At 48.9% G+C, this 21,322-nt stretch overlaps 1 protein-coding gene across 3 annotated transcripts in view; it reads left to right on the forward strand.

Annotated features, from left to right (window-relative positions):
- Positions 1 to 21,322, forward strand: part of MYO7B (myosin VIIB) — a 94,688-nt gene that overhangs the window by 54,764 nt on the left and 18,602 nt on the right. For all 3 annotated transcript variants that reach the window (XM_075937439.1, XM_075937438.1, XM_075937440.1), the window contains exons 27-37: positions 224 to 351; positions 4,880 to 5,006; positions 6,417 to 6,536; positions 7,169 to 7,342; positions 15,481 to 15,708; positions 16,171 to 16,338; positions 17,130 to 17,247; positions 17,345 to 17,471; positions 17,920 to 18,089; positions 18,682 to 18,866; positions 20,328 to 20,455. In XM_075937439.1, the coding sequence (XP_075793554.1) occupies positions 224 to 351; positions 4,880 to 5,006; positions 6,417 to 6,536; positions 7,169 to 7,342; positions 15,481 to 15,708; positions 16,171 to 16,338; positions 17,130 to 17,247; positions 17,345 to 17,471; positions 17,920 to 18,089; positions 18,682 to 18,866; positions 20,328 to 20,455 (1,673 nt within the window). The remainder of the gene's footprint in view (positions 1 to 223; positions 352 to 4,879; positions 5,007 to 6,416; positions 6,537 to 7,168; positions 7,343 to 15,480; positions 15,709 to 16,170; positions 16,339 to 17,129; positions 17,248 to 17,344; positions 17,472 to 17,919; positions 18,090 to 18,681; positions 18,867 to 20,327; positions 20,456 to 21,322) is intronic.

The raw sequence follows: 21,322 nt of genomic DNA on the forward strand, positions 1-21,322 counted from the left end.
ACATGCAAATGAAGCCCGGGATATTTAAATCCCGGGCTTCATTTGCAACTCCGGTTGCCCTCATTTGCCTACCTAGCTCGAACTACCGAGCTAGTGTAGACATGCCCTGGGTTATGCTGGGGATGTTTTGACTGTGGAGATACAGTCGAGTTATCAATTCCTGGACTCAGCTGCAACTGACTGGCCCAGAAGAGCTCCTGAGAAATCTGCCTTTGTGTTTCAGGTGGTGAGCCAGCTGAACAGTAGGGAGGAGCTAATCCAAGAGCAGAGCACAATCTCAGACAGACCCATGTCCAACCTCGAAAAAGTGCACTTTGTTATCGGCAATGCAATCCTGCGCCCTGCCATCAGGTATGGGCCTCGCACCTGTCCTCCGAGGCCAGCCTCCGCGACCACCCAGAGCGCTTTTTCCAAAACCCAGCATTAGCTGAGAAGTTGGGGCTCAGTTCATCTCTGGGGAAGTCTAACCAGCTACTCCCAAGAGGGTCTCACCACCGTGTGCTGGAACTGCCTTCCTCACAGCCTGCCCTGCCATTTTTTGTTAGATCAGTGTCTGTGTTACTTCTTTCTACCTTACAGTTTCACAACTCCACTTCTAGGTTCTCTCTTTCACAAAAGTATACACACCAGCTGTTCTCTCTCTGACCTCAGCACCTGAAACCCTTGTTTCTAGCCGTCATCATAAAGGTGTTACAGTCTGGCCCAATACAGCAGTCTCAGATGGGCTTTTCACTCAGTACCACATGACAGTCTCAGAAGTAAAGTAGGGAAAATATGATGCAGATTAAATTACTATAAAAGATCCACAGCTGGTTGAAAAAGACCCAGTGCTCAAAAAGTAACTAGTTTTTTCACTGTCAACTGGAAGGATGAATCTAGTGGGGTCCGGACTATTCAGTATTTTCACTAATGGCTTGAACGATGGAGTAGAGTACACTCAGAAAATTTAACAGCAAACTAGAGGGGGTGAAAGCAGCTTGGGAGATAGGATTAGGATTGGAATTCAAAATGATCATGATAAATTGGAGAACTGGTCTGAAATCAAATGAGGTTCAGTAAAGGCAAGTGCAAAGTACTAGACTTAGGAAATAAAAGTCAAATGTACAAATACAAATGGGAATAACTGGCTAGGCAGCAGTACCGTAGAAGAGGATCCGGGGCATATAGCGGATCACAAACTGATATGAATCAAGAAGCTGTTGTGAAAAAAACCAAGTGTCATTCTTGGGTGTGTTATCCGAGATGGGAGGGAACTGTCCTGCTCTGCTCAGCACTGGGGAGGCCTCAGCTGGACAGCCAATTGGGGGCATCTTTAAGAAAGATGTGGACAAGTTGCAGACTCCAGAGGAGAGCAACAGAACTTTACAGCTGTAGGAAATCTGACCTACGAGGTAAAGTTGAGAGAATAGGGCAAGTTGAGTTTAGAGACGAGGGAGAACATGCCAGCAACTGCAAATATGTAAATGGCGGCTATAAAGAGAACTGTTCTCCATGGCCATCACGGGTAGGCAAGTAATAACCAGCATAATTAGCATCTAAATTATATTAGAATTGTCACAGGGCAGGCTCACCACCATGTCCCCTCCAGCCAGCAGTCCTGGGAATTAGCTTCACTGGATGCCTCCCTCTTGCTGGTGTCTCCCCGTGTTCTGCTCTTCCCTCTAGTCCAGACCCGTTTCATTCTTTGACCACAGCATCCTCTTCAGGACACTGCCCCATGGCAGTGCCCACACCAGTCTCTCTGTGCCCCCTTCCGGGGGGAGAGGAGAGGAGGAGATGTTTACCCAACTGCACACTCCAGGGTCCTCCCCTCCTAAGGCACACCCAGCTCCCCTGTACCCACCTTGCCTCAGTGACCCCTCGTCAGTCTTCACCTAGCCCCTGCCTCAGGGCAAACTGCCATCTGTAATGGCCATTCATCACTAGCAAGGGGGTGTGGGCCTGCTGCCTTTGCTTACCCCAGCTGCCCTCACAGCCCCAGTAGCCTCTGGCCTTTCAGCCTGGGAGCTTGCTTGGCCAAAGCTTCCCAGCCCTGCTCTACCTCCAGCAACCCTCCTGCTTCCTATGCAACCAGGTCCCACTGCCTATCTAGCCAGCACAAGAGTGTTCTTCCTCCCTTTGCCGCTAGGAGCCTTTCTTTATATAGCCCCCAGCTGGGCCCTCATTAGCCACAACTGCCTCAGCTGGGGCTTCACTAGCAGCCCCCGCTTCAGGCTGGGTTTTTGCCCTTAAAGGGCCAGTGCAGGGCAAGCGTCCTGCACAACAGCAACAGCCTCAACCCACCGGATAATATTGTTAAACTCTCCAGCTACTAACTCAATCCAGCAGAAGAGTCTGTCTTGTCCAGGGGTCTCTCTTTCTGCCCCACGTCCCCCACAAACTGGATACAATTTGTTTCAGCTACACCAGACTAACACGGCTACATTTCTATCACTGTCGTAAGAATGTTTTTCCTACCATCTAAAGGCCAATTAAGTGCTGGACTAGATTTCCAGGTGAGGTTCTGGAATCCCTGTGTCTGGAGGTTTACTTGGTCCTGCCTCAGTGGGGCTGGACTAACGATGGCACAAGACCACGTTCACCCCTACGTTTCCATAGTTTCTATGATTCTTCCCCCTGGCTTGGTCTGGGCTGTCTACCGCATTTTTTTTTTTTTACTTCAACTCACATGCTCCTGTGACTGCTTCTCAGCTGGTATAAACTGTCTCCAGTGGAGCTTTTGCAGTTTCTGCTAGCTGAAAATCAGCCCCAGCCATCCTTGTTCCCGATAGCCGTGCCCTTGCTCTGGCTGGTTGGGCAGACCTCCTCTGTCCTGTGTTCTGTGTCCACATTTCTACCCAGGGAACTAAGTTATTTTAAGAGACATTTTCATTGGTGCTTCTCTTTCCCTACTGGATTTTTGTTAAGTCTTTATAGCACATGCTCCTATGCTCTTGCTAGGTAGCTTGCCTTTTCACATTCACACTAGTTAATTCCACCATTAGCTGTGGTTTCTTTGAAAGCTTCTGGTTTAAAAGCTCAGCTACTAGACTCTCTCCCTTGTGCTCTTTCTTGATACTAACGTCACAATTATCCTGCTTGTTTATAGAATCATAGAATCATAGAATAATAGGACTGGAAGGGACCTCGAGAGGTCATCGAGTCCAGCCCCCCGCCCTCAAGGCAGGATCAAGCTCCGTCTACGCCATCCCTGACAGATGTCTATCTAACCTGTTCTTAAATATCTCCAGAGAGGGAGATTCCACCACCTCCCTTGGCAATTTATTCCAGTATTTGACCACCCTGACAGTTAGGAATTTTTTCCTAATGTCCAATCTAAACCTCCCCTGCTGCACTTTAAGCCCATTACTCCTTGTCCTGTCCTCAGAAACCAAGAGGAACAAATTTTCTCCTTCCTCCTTGTGACACCCTTTTAGATATTTGAAAACCGCTATCATGTCCCCCCTTAATCTTCTTTTTTCCAAACTAAACAAGCCCAGTTCATGAAGCCTGGCTTCATAGGTCATGTTCTCTAAGCCTTTAATCATTCTTGTCGCTCTTCTCTGTACCCTTTCCAATTTCTCCACATCTTTCTTGAAATGTGGCGCCCAGAACTGGACACAGTACTCCAGCTGAGGCCTAACTAGTGCAGAGTAGAGCGGCAGAATGACTTCACGAGTTTTGCTTACAACACACCTGTTGATACAACCTAGAATCATATTTGCTTTTTTTGCAACAGCATCACACTGTTGGCTCATATTCAACTTGTGGTCCACTATGACCCCTAGATCCCTTTCCGCCATGCTCCTTCCTAGACAGTCGCTTCCCATCTTGTATGTATGGAACTGATTGTTCCTTCCTAAGTGGAGCACTTTGCATTTCTCTTTATTAAACCTCATCCTGTTTACCTCTGACCATTTCTCTAACTTGCTAAGGTCATTTTGAATTATGTCCCTATCCTCCAAAGAAGTCGCAACCCCACCCAGTTTGGTATCATCTGCAAACTTAATAAGCGTACTCTCTATCCCAATATCTACATCATTGATGAAGATATTGAACAGTACGGGTCCCGAAACAGACCCTTGCGGAACTCCACTTGTTATCCCTTTCCAGCAGGATTTAGCACCGTTAACAACAACTCTCTGACTACGGTTATCCAGCCAATTATGCACCCACCTTATCGTGGCCCTATCTAAGTTATATTTGCCTAGTTTATCAATAAGAATATCATGCGAGACCGTATCAAATGCCTTACTAAAGTCTAGGTATATGACATCCACCGCTTCTCCCTTATCCACAAGGCTCGTTATCTTATACAGAGGCCTTCAAAATATGTCTATGCTCTTCCCCAAGCCTCTGTTCCCAGTAGTAAAATCCTTCATGCCTGACATTTCGATATGCAGTGGGGCGCTTCCCCCTGCAAGCTGGACAGAAACTCCAAGACTCATTTCACGTAAAACACCAAACAGCTGTATCAGCCTTTGGTCACAGTCGGACTAGACTGGACATACAACTGCCCTGAGGCCATGACACTGTAGGATTAACACCTTGTGCAGAAGGCACTGGGCTGAGATTCAACCCTGGCTTCCTGTGTGACTTTGGGTAAATCAGTCACTCTCTGTGCCTCAGTTTCCCCCCCTCCCTCCAACCTCTGACACTGGATTCCTGAATGAGGCCATGGTGCCTGGATATTGCGCTGCTGAGCACTGTGGAAAGGGAAGTAAATACAACATGTACATTTACCGAGTTGTGACAGAGGTAGCTTTCAAGGGCTGAAATGGTCATTCTGAATGCTGGTGGGATCCATCCAGCCACAGGTTGACGGCACAAAGTCCATCAGTCTCTTTGACAGTGCGATCAGCCAGGCACAGTCCTCTTGACTGCATGTGTCTTGTTGCAGAGATGAGATTTACTGCCAGATCTGCAAACAGCTCTCTGAGAACAACAACAAGAGCAGTCGAGCCCGAGGCTGGATCCTCCTCTCGCTTTGCCTGGGCTGCTTCCCTCCCTCAGACAAGTTTGTGAAGGTATCGTGCCCTCGTTCCCTGGATCAGGCCTAACCCAGTCTGAGGGCTTCTTTGTTGTATTTGGCGCCAGTATGTAGAATTAACTTTTGGTTGCTAATGTAGCTGATGTACTGTTGATGCAGAAACTCCTCCCCCATCATGACTCCAGTGGACAAATCAGAACATAGTATCTGGTAGTGTACCCTTCGCCCTCCCTCAGGCCAGGTCTGCAGTGGGGGAGAAAGTCGACCTAAGAGACGCAACTCCAGCTACAGGAATAGATAGCTGGAGTGGTAATTAAGCTGAGTGTCCGCAGCATCCCTACTGCAGACGGGTGACAGGAGCAACTCTCTAGCTGACTTCCCTTATGGCCCAGTGGAGCACCGGAGTCAAGTCGATGGGGGCGCAATCAGTAGTCGATATAGTGGGTCCTTACTAGACCCACTAAATAGAACCCCAGGAGATCGTTGATCTCCCAGACCTAAATACAGGAGCCAGAACCTCGGCTGCTACATTGACTTCAGTGCTCTGACTTCATGTGAGTTACTCCATGTTGCTTCAGTACTACGCCAGTTTACACCTGCTGAGGATTGGGCCTGTCCTGTGTACATTACAGGCATCTGTAATGTGGTGAAGGGGGATAGTTAAGAGTAAAATTCAGCAGCAACTCCCTCCCCAGAGATTATTCTGCACATGTTCCTCCCTTCTCCCGGCACTCCCCCTGCCAAGCCGAGGGCCCCGCTCAAGCGGCATGTGTGGAGTGGACAAATTGCATGTATCTCTGCTGTCGTTCCATTCAACTCGATGGGGCCCGACTCTGCTCTCATCTCCACTTCTTTCCCAGTGGTGGAAATAGGACCTCCCCATCCTGATTTACAGGGAGAAGAGCACTTTGCTCCCTAAAGCATGAGCTTTGGCCTGTGGATTCAGATAGCCGGTCAGATTTCCAGGGAGAGTCCTGAGCTGATGGTCCATGTGCAGTTTGCACCCCTGTGTTTGCATGTGCAGTTACTGCGACTCTGCACAGTCTGACGGCATGGACAAAGGACGCCCTTGGTGCCATGCAGAGCCCAGGCAGGCATGTGCATTTGCAATCATAAATACAGCCAGCAGTTCCTCACACACCGTACCCCCTGCTGAGGGGTTCTACATATCACTGCAAACAGCTCTAGTGCAAAATTCCTCACTTACCTGACAGGCTTGTGCAAGCCCTGCAGGAATTGAAGATTCATTTCTACACAGAAATCTTAATGGGTGACTAAGTTTAGTTAGAAAATGCCAGGAAAAGCAGCAGAATACGTTGGCAAGTGGGTTTTGGAATACTGTAGCTATTACAGGATCAGGCCGATCTGATCTACTGGCCCCTGTGAGTCTCTAGTTCTTTAGGAACATCTGCATTTCCTAACTGTCTCCTATGCTTTGTACATCCAGTACCTGCTGAACTTCATCCGCAGTGGGCCCACGGGCTACGCGCCGTATTGTGCTGAACGGCTGAAACGCACCTATACCAATGGGGCACGGGCTGAACCTCCCAGCTGGCTGGAGCTACAGGTAGCTTCTCTCTCCTCAGTGGGTTCTCAGTTACGTAGCTGTGTGTCCATGCTGCATTGTGGTTATTTGTCTTCACTGGCGGATCTTTCCAAGTTCAGGAACTGAAAACAGTAACCCTGGTTTGGCGATGCCGCTAGCTGTGCACGTTGTAGTCTTTCCTTCCCATTTGGACTAGCAAAGCAGGACATGGCTGCAACTGTGTCCAGTCCGTAAGTGGATGACCAGTTGCTTGCTGCTGAATTTGCTAAAGATGCAAGTTGGGTGGAGAGCTGGTGTTTACTCTTTTCCTTTGTATGAGCCCTGCAGACTGAGGCCAGGTCTACACTAAAATGTCAACCCAGCTACAATCCTCAAATCCAAGAACTCGTCTGTCAAACGAGGTACTGCCTCTTGGGGAGGTGGATTAACTACCGTGAGGGGAGAGCCTTTCCCCTCGCTGTAGTGAGCATCTGCACTGATACCCACAGCCGCATTTCTAGAGAAGACATAACTCCACTTAATGAGCTGAGATCGTGAATGTGATTGTGACCATGCTTGGTGCAGAGAAAGCTCTTAAGTTGCAATGACTCTCCATGCTCCTTGGGAACGCGGGCTCTGTCTGATTCCTCCCATTGTTTCTCTCTGGCCGACAGGCAACAAAGCAGAAGAAACCCATTGTCTTTAACGTCACACTGATGAATGGCCAAAGCATCACAGTCCCTGCAGATTCGGCCTCCATTGCCAAAGAGATCTGCCAGCTGATCGCTGATAAAACGAAGCTGAAGGACACATTTGGTTTTTCACTCTACATTGCTGTGTACGACAAGGTAAAGTATTAAAATCCACCCTGTCCTGCGAATCCCCTCGAATATCTGGCCGGCCGGGCTGAGGACTCCCTGACAGCACAGTCTCTACTCCCCTTGCTTTCTGTCCCTTCCTGCTGCCGACAGTTCCCTTCCATCTGTGGGTGGGCATGTACCGTGCCCAGGCATTCTCGTTTTCCATCATAGAAATTCCCCTCTCGTTCTGCTGACTGTATTCCTCAGCCCTAGGCGAGGCAGAGCTCCAGTCTCCCCAGCAGCATGGGGGTCTGAATGCTCAGAGTTGGTTTAAACTCAGCGGGTTGAACTCAGAAGTGACATGGGTGCATCAGATATACTGCCAATGCGCATGCAGGTAAGGGGGGGAAAGGTGCATGGCTCCTGGACCTTCACCTTCCTGGCTGTTTTTCCAGACAGACCTGCCCTTCTGCTACCTGGTGTGTAAGTTACACTGACTTACCAGTGCATAACTTGCCTAGCCCTGTCCATGGCCCCCCTAAATTAGCCCACCACATGCACTGATGGATCTGGGACCTCTTCGTTGTGTTGCACTGAGGATAACTAAGGCCTAAATTTGCATCTGATTTACGTTATTAAAACCTCAGTGGAAGTTGCAGTCGACACCAGACCTTATTTATTATAGGTGTTTGCTGTTTCAAGAATGCTGCAGCAAATGAAAACGTGACTTACTTTAAAAGGGCCAAACCACTTATTGTAAAAGTTTTAAAAGCACAACAAGGAAAAGCAGGTAAACACTTTTTATCTCAACCCCAAGAAGGAAAGAAGATAGAAAAGTACCCCACAAACATAAGGTTACACAAAATACAATAATTACACAGTCCAGTAGTTGACAGTGGGTGAGAAGCTCCTGTCTCTCAAACCTTTGGCTAATTGAAAGCCTCTGGTGAAAGACAAGGAGGAGATCCCTCACAGCAGTGACCCTCTGCGGTGCTCTCGACCTCAAACTTTAGGCTCCTTCCAAGCCCTTAGCGAGGAACAGAGAGGCGATCCCTCGGAGACCCTGGGGACGGGTATGGTGCAGGCAGGTGGTGATGATCCTCGTCTGGGGCCTTCCGCTCCTGGACGCAGGAATCACCGGTGGAGACTTGCCTGGCGCTGGTCGTCTGGTGGCTTCTGTTCTTCAGCAGGAACCAGTGATCGATGAGCTGTACCTGTTCCCTATACTGGACACAAAATCTAGCTAGCTAACACGACGCTCCTGTCACGGACAAGCACCCGGCCGCTGGTGCCTTGAACTGATGCACTAATCCTAACGGACACACTCGATGACGAGAAGCTAGCTAACCCTAACTAACTAACTGAGACTGACAGGGTGACACAAACACAAGCAAGGTGGAAAAGGCGCAAAAAAACACAGACAACTGTAAGCCAGGCCTTCAAAGCACCCTTCTCATAAATATTCATGATCTTTATCTTTACAATCATTGGACCCTGTACAGGAAAACAAGGGTCTCTGATTGGGTGCTTTGATAGACAAGCTGTAACAGCCTGGATCAGCGTGCCATGTGCAGCAGCACAGTGTAACACGTGCAGCTACTTGCATGCCGTGTGCAACACTCCTAGAAACTTCTGTATTAACATTCCTAACAGCTACTACATATTCATAACAAATCATACATATTAATGATTGCTTATACATATTAATGAGGTGTCAAAAATGAGCAGGCTACAATCCCCTCCTTGATGGTGATTGAGAGTGACTACTAGAAAATCATCCATCATAACATTGCTTGTGACCTAAAAGCAGGGACTGGATGAGCAGAGCGACGAAGTAGTGCACTAGATTTTAATGATGGAATACGATCCATACTTTAATATGACAATGGCGTGTTAGTTATTATGCACTTTTACACTTTGTTTTTTACTATAACCAGCTTACTCTTTAGGGGATGCACGTATTTATTATTACGGTTATTGGGTTTAATTACCTGACCATTACTTACGATTCTAACATTCATACGAACCATATTGACACCTGTAGTTACAATATAATTAATACATATAATAACAATGAACAGTTTGAAAGAAAACTCCATGTTGAAAAAGATAAACCAAGACAGTAGGTTAGATTTTGGTTTCTAACCCCCATTATCAGTTAGACTGAAAAATTGAAGCTAATCTTTTTCTCCCTTTCAGAGCTTAAGCTGTGAGATATGAAACCACTTTAGGATCTTCTTCTTTTTATTAGTCGTGATTTTGAGTTGATAAACTGTTGGACTGGCTTTGTTCACTATTGGACACGGTCCGAGCCATCTAGGACTTAATGGATGGTATTTTTTGCTATAATGGCGATATAACACTCTTGTACCAATGTCCCAGTTATCAAGGGTTAACTCCTCAGCCAATCTTTTGTCCATTTTCACGATGTTCCTTTTTAGCTGATAGGCCACATTTTGTTGGATCTCCGATATTATGGATAGCAGATGTTGTATATACTGGTCAATTTTCACCCTCGGTTGGAATTCATCGGGAGGCACCCCTCCTTGTAACCACCAAAGCTCAGGTGTTCTCATTGGTCGTTCAAACAGCACCTCGTGTGGCGTATACCTCACAGAGCTGATTGTGGATCTCATAGCCATCAGGATTAGAGGAAGATGCTGGTCCCACTTCTTTCCTGAGGCATCTACCATTTTCCTCAAGGCCGTCTTTATAGTCCGGTTGGACCTCTCAACCTGACCTGAAGATTGCGGATGGCCTGCAATATGAAATCGCTATTTGATATTCAAGGCCGTACACAATTGCTTTGTGATTTCCGCAGTGAAATGAGATCCTTGGTCGCTGTCAATGACCACTGGAAGACCAAAACGCGAGAAGACTTCATTAAGTAGAACCCGCGTGGTAGCTTTTGTGGTGCACGTTCTGGTGGGAATGGCTTCTATCCACTTTGAGAACGGATCTACTATAACTAGACGATAGGCATTGCCCTTGGCTGTTTTGGGCAATGGGCCAATGAAGTCTATCTGCAACCTTTTCCAGGGACCATCAATCGGTTGATGCTTTAAAGGTCCCTTGTTGCTTCATGGTTTAGGGTTGGTTTGGGCGCACCGAAGGCAATTGCTGATAAAATGCTCAATATCTGCACTCATTTGTGGCCACCATGCTACAGATTTTAATCGATTTAGAGTCTTTTCTAGTTCAAAATGCCCCTGTGCGTGAGCCAGTTTGATTAGCTTTGATCGTAAAACATGTGGCATCATCAAAACAGGTATCTGGTTTTCGTTCTGTGCCATGATTACTCCGCTGGAATGTCTACTGATTTTGTAGGTTTGATGTTTTCCAGTTCTTAGCAGTTCCATGATGACTTTATCGGACTCTTGTAGTCTTACGATATCGATAGAATCTTTCAAAGGTGGGAAGGGTGCAGAGGCATGGATGCTCTGCATGTCCTTCACCTTCCATGCAGTCGTTGGATCCAGTCCGTCTGCTTCTTTTGCTAGCTGGTTCACTTGATTATTCAGGATGGAGACTTCGGCCTGGTCCTTTCTATGTGCTCACACTTTGAAAAGATATGTTTTTCCAGTGCGTTGGGTAGCCAAGTTCCATGCGTGATTTAACAAAGTAGCATGGGCAACTGGATTGTTATCGTTGATGCACATATTTTGTTCTTTCCACACGACCATCCAATCTATGAATAACCGTAGGACCCAGTCCGAGTCGGTGCAGATGGTTATGTCTGCCGTTGGCAATGCTTCTTCCATCGCTAGGATGACTGCAACTATTTTTGCTGCTTGGGCTGAGACGACATTAATTGGCCTTTTTACACTGTACTGGGTGGAGGTATGCATGGCAGCTGCTCCAGCGACTAGTTGCCCGTCTTTCCTTCGACAGCTTCCATCTACCACCCAGATACCTTCAGGTGTCTTAGTTTTGACGTCTTTGAACGACTGCAGTAGACTAAATGGTGAGGTAATGTTGGACACAGACTGTTCCGGTATAGGACACTCATGTGGATCTGTAGCTTGGATAGGCTGACAGAATATTGCCGGTGGATTAGATTGAGTGTTGGAGGGTTCCACCTTGATGTCATGGTTCATTAGCGTCAAAGTCCATTGAGCCAGTCTGAGATGGCTCACTCGCCCATTATTTGCTTTCCCTGATATGATGTATCGAACAGGTGTGTGGCTCGTTTTCAACACAATGGGTGCACTTCCAATTAGGTACTCCCAATGCTGAAGTGACCATGTGAGGGCCAGAACCTCTTTCTCACAGGAGGTAAACTGTCTTTCAACGTTACTTAGAGTCCTGGAACCATAAGCAATCGGTTTCAAGGTGGTTCCACTGGGTTGCATCAAGATGGCACCAATCACTTCTTTCCCTGTTGTTATTTTAAGATGGAATTCTTTGTTTGGGTCAGGATATGCCAAGACTGGCGCTTTCATAAGAGCTGTCTTCAGTTTTGCAAAAGCTTCTGACTGCTCTGGACCCCAACTCCATTCTTGTGTCTTCTTCAGTAATTTGTATAATGGTCTCGCGAGGCTACCAAAGTCTTCTATGAAATCTCGGCAAAATCCAATTAAGCCGAGGAACATTCGAAGGCTATGGACATCTGTGGGTGCTGGAAGCTTGGATATCAGCTCTACCCATTTTTTGTCTGGAGTACGACCTTCATGTTCCAGACGGACGCCCAAGTAGGTGACCTCTTTCTTTAAAAGCTGGGCCTTTTCAGGATCGATGATGAAACCAGCTTTCTTTAAGGCATCTAATACCTCGTCAAGTGCAGCAAGGTGTGTCTCTCTATTCGGAGTGGCAATCAGGATATTATCCATGTAGCTTATAATGTTCTTTGAATGCATCAGTCCCTTCCATAACTTAGATACTGCACGATGACAGATGGTAGGAGCATTATGGAAGCCTTGTGGAAGCCTTGTAAAGGTGTATTGCTGATCCTTGTAGGTAAAAGCAAATTTGTGCCAGCTATTGGGATGCAGTCCAATGGAGAAGAAAGCATTAGAAATGTCTATGACTGAAAACCAACGTGCTCCATTCGCAATCTGTGCGATGATTTCGGGGTACTTTGCCACCACAGGAGCCATTCTTGGAGTCACTTTGTTCACCTCTCGATAATCAACAGTGAGTCTCCATGTCTTCCCATCTGCCTTCTTCACTGGCCAAATAGGAGAATTACAAGGACTTGAAGTCTTTATCAGCACACCTTGGCTCAGTAATGCTTTGATGGTTTCATCAATTCCATCCTGTGCTTCTTGTGGAAAGCGATACTGACACATTGGTCGCGGATCAGGGCCGGGAACTTCTATAGTCTCAGTTGTTTTACCACAGCTTAGTTTGTGCGTTGCAAACACCGATTTGTGCTGGGTCACAATGTCCATCACATCTGTATCCCAATTGGGCAGCTTCAGTTCTTCAGATGCCTTAAAGGCACCTAAACGACGGACTGCTGAAATGATGTCACCCACACTCTAGTTGTCCAGAGCTTTGTAGATCTTCCTGTTCACTAGATCAATAGTTAATCCTAGTCCTTTAATTATGTCTGATCCCATGATGCCAACACCGTGCATATCTTGTAATCCAACTTGCATGGTGACTTTTTCATCTCCAAGCTTACACTTGATATTGTTGACAAACGGTACCATAGATGTCTTTCCATTATAGGATTGCAGAGACTTAACACAAGAATATTGCTGTTGTCTTAGCTGAGGAGTTGCCGCTGAACACAATATACTAGTAGACGCCCCTGTATCTACTAATATATTCTGCTTTATTTCTCCGAACTTCCCTGTAAAAGTCATTGTCGCTACAGGTCTCCCATAGATGTCAAAGGCAATCGGTGTTATTACCTGTAGGGGGGGCAAGAGGGAAGCTTGGCAGCCTCAGTTGGAAGCGTCATGACACTCTACATCCACATGGCGTCTCCCTTGCGGCGGTCCGTCTGTACAGCAAGATGGCAGCGCCTGTCTGTTGTCACCACACTGGCAGTTCTCGGAGCAGCCTGGTTTGACGTCCAGCCTGGCCAGCTCCCTAATCATTTCTCCTAAACTCAAGTCCCGAATTCTATCCCACGGGAGGAATTTGGATAGCTTCTGTGACAAAACCTTGCGGGTCACATTAATCTCCCCAAAATGTCCTCGGTTACCTTTAAATTTAGCTTGGGCCGGAGGCTTAGGAGCCTGCCTTTTAACATTAGTTTCCCCCTTCTCTTCGATAGCTGCTACCTTTTTAGGTTTGGTGCTCTGCTTTTGCTGCAGCAGCTCAAAGACCTCATGGAGTTTTCATTCAAACTCAACCAGTGGGGTGTTCCCAAAATCAAAAGACCCCAAAGCTATCTTCAGGGATGGACACAGACCCTGATACAACAGTCTCTTAAATCCCAAAACATCATAATTTATGGCACCATTAACAAGAATACCTAACCCAGCAAGCCAATGTAACATCTTTTTTTATCACATAAAATTCTGGTCTCTCCCCTTCAGATAACACATCCTAATACAATTTTCCCATTACATCCTCGTTGGGGAAGTATAAATGGTATACAGCTTTATACAAATTTATGAGTTCTGGATTAGCACCGTTAACCACACCATAAGGCAATGCCGTCACGTCTTCCAGTGACATGCACTCCCTCATCAGAGTAACCGTATCCTCTGGTGTTAAATCTGGGGTGGCAGCCACTTTTGCCATCCAATTCAAAGCTGTCTCTTTGCAGCATTTACCTAGGTTCTTGCCCAGAACTCTGGCTTGTTCAGGAGATAAAGATTTTCGTTCATATTTAATAGTGGGCTGACTCTGCCCTGGTTGTCGGACCTCGGTTACTATTACAGGAGCCATATTCCCTTCCCCTCCTTGATTACAATCAAGGGGTGGGACTTCAGAACCTCCATTAGAGTTCAGCCAGTCAGCTGGACAACCAGGGCTGACTGCTGATACGACTCCTCTTGCCTTGCTGACTTGCAGGCGCAGGTTGGCAATTTCCCTCTGGCAGCTTGTGTGGTCTGCCACTCCTGGTTTAGGAGTGCCTGCCTCCTTAAGCAGCTGCCTCACCGTAGCCTGAGAGTCATTTAAGGCAGCAACCTTTTCTATGAGGCTGTCCTCAGCTTGGTCACACTGTGACATGACTGCTGCAAGCTGAGCCTCTAGCTTTGCATTTTGAATTTCCACAGCCTCCAATTTTAAATGTTGTCTGTCCTATTGATCTTTTACAGACTCAAACTCTTTTAACTGGATTTTCAACTCCTTAACCTGAGCACTAAGCTCATTGCTGACAGTGGCTAAGGCATAAATGAAAGCACTTTTCTGTGCCTTCCTTTTGGGAACAGGTTTAGTTTTTACAAACTTTTCCCACAATACACACAGCTTATTCAAAGGATCCTCCCCCCTGAATACATTAGATTTCCAAGGGTTAGGCCCTTTACAGAAAGAATCGAGAGCGCGCTCTAAACAGTTTTTATTTTGCAGCAGCTCCCAGCCGTCCTCAGTGAAGACTCTAGTAGCTGCCATGGCTTCTTCTCAGGCTTCTTACCAAGCCTCCTGGAACAAGCCTGTGGTGTACCGGGTCGCTCAAGACCAGCTGAATAATATCACACTGGCTTGCGGTACTGTCCACTAGAGAAACTAGGACGCGCCAGCCAAACCGCGCTATTCCAGAGAAAAGCGGGGAAGGGGTTTGCACTCGCGAACCGCGATCACGTGCAGCGGCTACAAGTGGCCGATTCAGCAGGGCCGCCAAATGGTGGTACCTGCGGGCTGGGCTTAGGAAGGGCTTCTCGCCCAACTAACCAGCGGGGTGTCTGGTCAGCTACCGGAGGGTTACAGACCCAGAGTGAGAGTGTCCCCTCACTACCAGGCTGGACCGTAGGCCGGATTTTTAGGGAACAGAGATGGTTGGGGCAGAGAGAGATAAGACAGATGTCTATTTAGAGCCCCCCCCTTACTCTATTTCACAATTCTCAAAACCTGCTTTCCTTGCTGTAAAAGCGGCTGAGATCAAGCAAACCACTGGTGTCCTGCCACGGTTGCCAATTCTGTTGCACTGAGGATAACTAAGGCCTAAATTTGCATCTGATTTACGTTATTACAGTTGCTAGTAGGCAGGGCCATTGTAGTCTACTGTCGCTCACTAAATTACAAATCAGGCCTGTCCCTGAAATGGTCTATCCCTCTACTTTTAGGTTTGGTCACTGGGTAGTGGCCGGGATCATGTCATGGATGCCATCTCCCAGTGCGAGCAACTGGTGAAGGAGCAGGGTGCCCATGAACGCAATGCCCCATGGCGCCTCTACTTCCGGAAGGAGATCTTCACGCCCTGGCACAACTCAAAGGAGGATCCAGTGAGCACAGAGCTCATTTACCACCAGATCATTCGCGGGGTCCGGTTCGGAGAATACCGCTGTGACAAGGTGGGGTTCCCGACTGCCATCTGCGCGGGAGCAGGAGGACCCAGGGGATTCCGAAGGGGATTAGCAAAGGGGGACAGGCTGATGTAGGTTTGTCGAACCACCCTCTCACTGGGCAAATGACGCTGCCCGGAGCCCAGCCAGAGTATGTAAGGTCAGCTGCATCTGCCAGCGCATGCTGGAGGCTACAGACGTGTTCAGAGCCGCTTGGGTTCTATCCAGCTGATTATCCCGCTTGGCACTGCAGCTGCATCCTAGGTCATCTCTGTGTCTGTTGGGTTGCTGCCTAGGACAGCCATGCTGAGGGCTAAGCAACGACTATTGCTCTACCTGCTCTAGCCTGGGTAATCCTGGATGATAATAACACCCATTTCCTGTACAGCACCTCCTGTCAGTGGCACTCAGGGGATGGTAGGACCCAGCGGTGACTTTCCAGGCTTCATTTAACCAACTGAATTGTTGCAGGAGGAGGATTTGGTGGAGATAGGAGCAAAGTATTGCTACATTCAGTTTGGGGATTCCATCCGCAACGAGCTGGTCCAGAAACTACTCCAGGACTGCATCCCAGCAAAACTGCTGAAGTCGAAGCCCCAGGAGAAGTGGGTGAGCCTCCTAACCTACGCACACGCCAAGGTACGCACCTCGCCGAGCGCCGTGAATTCATCTGGGCTACGTCTAGATTGCATCCCTTTTTCGTAAAAAGGATGCAAATTAGACGTATTGCAATTGATAAAGAAGCGGGGATTTAAATTTCCCCCACTTCATTAGCATAAAAATGGCTGTCGCTTTTTTTTCGGCACGGAGCTTTGCTGGAAAAAAGCGCCAGTCTAGACGCAGATCTTTCGGAAAATAAAGCCTTTTCCGAAAGATCCCTTATCCCTTATTTTAAGAGATATTTAAATCCCGGGCTTCATTTGCAACTCCGGTTGCCCTCATTTGCCTACCTAGCTCGAACTAACGAGCTAGTGTAGACATACCCATAAGGGTTTCTTACACAGTCTTCACTGGCTGCTGTGGCGACTGAGTGGGGCAGATGCCAAACGCTGAGGTGTGTTTATGCCCATTACGCTCGATGTTGTCTCGGGGAGACGGGCTCTGCGGAGCATTTCTGCAGCAGCCACTGTGTGTTAACCCCCCCACACACACCTCAGGAGATCAGGTCCCGGAGCTTAGAATCCCCATAGCTGCCTGTGCCATTAGGGGTGTATGAATGGGACAGCCCAGGTCCATGGAGACTGCCTGTGGTCTGAGGTTTTACAGGTGAAACTGGGCCCAAACCTGCAAAGTGCTGAGATTCCAGGGAGTTGAGGGCTCTCTGCACCCTGCCATCTTGGCCCTGCTCTTTGTGTGTCCTTGGATGGTGCCCTTCAGTATGTGTACGCTGGAGCTGTGCACCAGAAGCCAAGGCCTTGTTTGTGTTGTAGGCCCCGTACACCCAGGACCGGCTCTCCCCTCAGACCGTGAAGGAACAGCTAGTGGATTTTGCCCGTTTTCAGTGGCCTTTGCTCTTTTCTAGGTTCTTTGAAGTCACCAAATTTTCAGGTAACAACAGCAGTGAGGGGGAAGGGAGGGGAGTGGGATAAAGAGAGGAGGACGAGGGCTGAACGCTATCTACAATGGCCTATCTCTGCCTTTTCAGGGCCCAGTCTGCCCAAGAACCACTTCATAGTGGCCATTAACTGGAAAGGGATCTGCTTCCTAGAAGAGTCAGAAAAGAGGCTCCTTGATCTGTCCTTCCCGGAAATCACTGGAATACACACCAACCGGTTAGTCACCTCGGTCCAGAGAAAGCAACTGCCTCTCAGCCTAGACTCTGCCAAGATTCACTTCCCTTCACCTCCCCCCGGAAAGGTGGCTGTTCTGGGTCTTGGTCCTTGGACACTTCTAGAGACCTTCCAAATGAATGAAACTAGTGACTGGATTTCCCCAGTCAGTCAAGGGAAAGCTCAGACTCCCGGGTCAGGCCTGTGGGGCAGGAAACCTTATGCTGAATTAATTCACAATGAGGTAATTTTGTGGAGGAACATGGGCAACATGCTCTCCAGAGACGGAGCCAGAGTTTCGCTCCCCTGCTTCTGAGAAGTCAGGGCAGGAGCTCCGAACTCCTGTTAGTGCTAACATGTGCTCAGGGTGTTCCCAGACATCCAGGGCTGCATGAGGATGCAGCACAAAGGTTTGCAGATGTCCTGGTAATGAGCTACTCTGGATCCGCAGGGCAGTGAAGTCTTTCGGGCAGTGCTGCACGCTCATCACCCTGCGGGCAGAGGAGTTTGTCCTGACCTCTGTCCACAGCGTTGTCATCGCTGAGCTAGTGGTCCTGTTTCTGGAAGGACTCAAGAAGAGGTCCCAGTACGCTGTGGCCATGCAGGACAGCAAGCAGCAAGGTACGTCTCTTGGGCAGGGAGATGTCTGGGGACAACCTAGAACTAAAAGGGAAGCAGAAAAGCTCAGGGAGGTAGAAACGTCAGGAAGAGTCAGCAACGAACCCCGCAACAACCGAGCATGTCAGGCGCCAGGGTTCAAGCCTCCCCCACACAAATCAACCTTCCTTCCCCACTGGACAGGGGGAGCCTGGCTCTGAGGACATGCTCTGTAAGACTCCACAAGGGATGGAGAAGGCTGTGCAGTGCCACTGGCCGAGGGGGGGAAGGGCTAGACACAAAAGCCACAGTCCTCATTCATGAGCTCTTTCCCCTGCATCACTGCCAGTCCCAGCAACCTGTTCTGCTCCCATCCCAACCAGCACACGTTTTGCTGTTGAGCTCCGGGGGCCTGTCAGTGACTGCTCCAAGGTGCTATTCTGTGATCAGCCACTGTCACACAAATGGCTGTCGGCTGGTAACAGGCCTTGCAATCTCACGTCCTTGCCTTTATAGTGGAAATCCCCGGCGTGTTCTCCTGGCACGGGAGAGCCTGAACTCAGGGTGCTCTCTCTGCTTGGCTTGCTCTTTATGGTGTTGTGCTCTGTGTTTCCAGGGGATCCTGCCATTCTGGCCTTCAAGAAGGGGGACTTGCTGATTCTGACCCAGGACAAAGAGCTGGAAGCAAATCGTGGTGCCTGGGTCTACGCTCAGAATGAAAGGACGGCCAAGACAGGGGCTGTGTCGTTAGAAGCAATCTATGTCATCCCTTCCATTGCAAAGCCAGCCAGCCAGATTCTGGTAAGCACCATGGGACAGGGCCACAGCCAGTAACTGGACGGTCTCCAGGCCTACACTCCTGAGGTTGATTGACACAACAGTACTGAATGCGACTGCCGACTGGAACAGGAGTGGTTCCCCCAGCCTAGATCAGGTTAAGCCTTTCAGAAGAGCGACAAATGAGTCAGAATGAAACACAAAACCAAAGATAAAAGAAACTGCTGCCATCTCAGGGTGTTGTTTTAAAGGAACACACCCCCCTGCACCGAACAGGAGTCTTACCCTAACTGCCATCTTCCCGGTGACTAATTCTGCCTGTCCCCGATGGAGAGAGCTGCTGTGTTTGGTGCTGTACAACTGCACTACATGGGACTGTTGTGGGGCACACTTACTGCTAGGACACTTCTCCTGGCTAATCTGGGGAGTGACTCCTGCCAGGTCCAAAACCCTCCACCACCTCCTCCTCGGCAACTCAGGGTGCTCTCTCTGCATGGCTTGCTCTTTGTGGTACGGCCCTGCAGACAGGTTAATAAGATCCTCCCCTTCCAGGCTAGCATTCTGGGAACGTCCCAGGCAGGTTTCTACTCCACTGCCCAGTCTGTGCCACTTCCCCAGGGGCAGGTAAGGGACCCCAGAAACCTTGTCTAGCAACTGTGATCTGCTTTTTCCCAGGCCCTGTTGCTATGTCCCTTGTCTCCTGCCCCCCCCCCCCCCCCCCCATGGATTGCTTAACTCCATAGCCCCAGTCACACTGAATTTATGCTCAAGCTAGGTAAACTACAATTTAGGGCCTTAGATTATGAGGGGCCTCTAAATACAACAAAAATTACTAGTTTTTAGTTGCAGCCTCACCCATGTCCCAGTATATATGCAAATATAAAACTTCATTGTTTCTATTTTCATTGTCCTTACTGTTAGAATAACACACGTTTTTGGTAATGCTCTGGGGCCTTTTAAACCTGGCATATCTTAGAGCCTCAGCATGTCTTAGTTCGGCCCTGGGCATATGCTCCCTTCTCCAAGGGAGGGGAGGAAGGGAGTGAGTGCAGACTTCCACTGCAGTCCCTTTCCGCTCCCCATTCTCTGGCTTTATGCCCAGCCCACCTGTTCCTTCTCAGCCTTTCACTCCCTGCCTGGCTCCCCACCAGATGCTGCCTATCAGGTTAATTAACCTAATTTAACCTGCTCTGCCATGTGCAGAGGCGGACTCCGCATCACACACTGAAAGACCAGGCAGACCAAAAGAAGGTGGATGGAGGATGTGTGCTGGGCTGGCATTAGTTAAGAGAGTGTGTGTGTGTGTGTGACTCCAGTGCTCACTGTGTGTGTGTGTGTGTGTGTGTGTGTGTGTGTGTGTGTCCCAGGTTCCCCACACTGTTGCAGTGGCGAATAATTGTGCAATGCTGTCTGTGTGTAGCCAGTGGCAATCGCGTTGGTTTGCTCAGAGCCTTGGTGTAGTGGGCATGCGCTGTGTATTTCCAGAGCTTGCTGATGATGTCACCAGACCAGAGGAGGTTGGCGTCCCTGACTTCCCGCACGGAGGAGGCGGAGGAAGAGGAAGTTAAGGTGAAGCCCTACACGCTGGAGGAGTTTTCTTATGAGCACTTCAGGTAAAGTTGCCCGTGCCTGGTGAGACCTTTCCAGGCAGGCCTCTGCAGAACAGGTGCGTGTCTGGCTGAATGAAAACCACTCTGCAGCTTACCCTGGAGGTAGCGAGTCCCATGGCGGATCACACTGCTGAGTGTAATGAAGGGGACAGTGGAGTGAGTCCTGCTGGGTGGAGAACAGTGTTCCCTCTAAGCTGCGGGGCAGTGCGGCTTCACAAGTGATTGGTCAGCCCCGGCCAGGCAGAGGCTCAGGGCCCCGCAGGGAACTCTGGTGGAGAGTCTAACCCAGGCACTTCCAGTTTCTCCTGTCTACGGGGTTCCAAAGGCCGGACGAGGCTGGTGTGAACTGTGACTCTCTTCCTTCCACACAGCAGTATTGCTAGCCCAGAATTGCCATATAACAAGCAGAGAACCGGGACACAGTCTCCTCTCAGGTCCCAGCAGAGAGAGGAAAAATAGTTTTTCAAATCTCTCATCTCTTCTGTGCCTTCCCTCTGCTGAGATCTACGCGGACGTGCAATCCCAGACCCCGGCAGCCCCATCTGCAGTACTAGCTCACCACTCTCCCCAGGCGTGGATTTCCCATGGCGCAAATGGCTTCATGGCACCGGGCCCATATCACTCGCTTCCTTCCTGCTGTGCTGTGCAGTGGGAGCCTGCAGAGCATGAGAGGAGCGGAGAGCCTGTTCTTTGGCTAGCTCCCTGCCTCGAGAGCAGGCCCAGGAGCAGAGAAGCGACTGTATTTCCCAGCATTCCCTAGCAGCTAGCAACCGGGCAGGGAAGGCGAGTTTCCTATACAGCAGCATGCCTGGCTGCTAGAAGGGGGTGACACTGTGAATGGGGAACATCAACATGTATCCCCAAGGAGTA

This window comes from Pelodiscus sinensis, chromosome 10 (genome assembly GCF_049634645.1).
Source record: "Pelodiscus sinensis isolate JC-2024 chromosome 10, ASM4963464v1, whole genome shotgun sequence".
In the NCBI taxonomy this organism is placed as follows: domain Eukaryota; kingdom Metazoa; phylum Chordata; order Testudines; family Trionychidae; genus Pelodiscus; species Pelodiscus sinensis.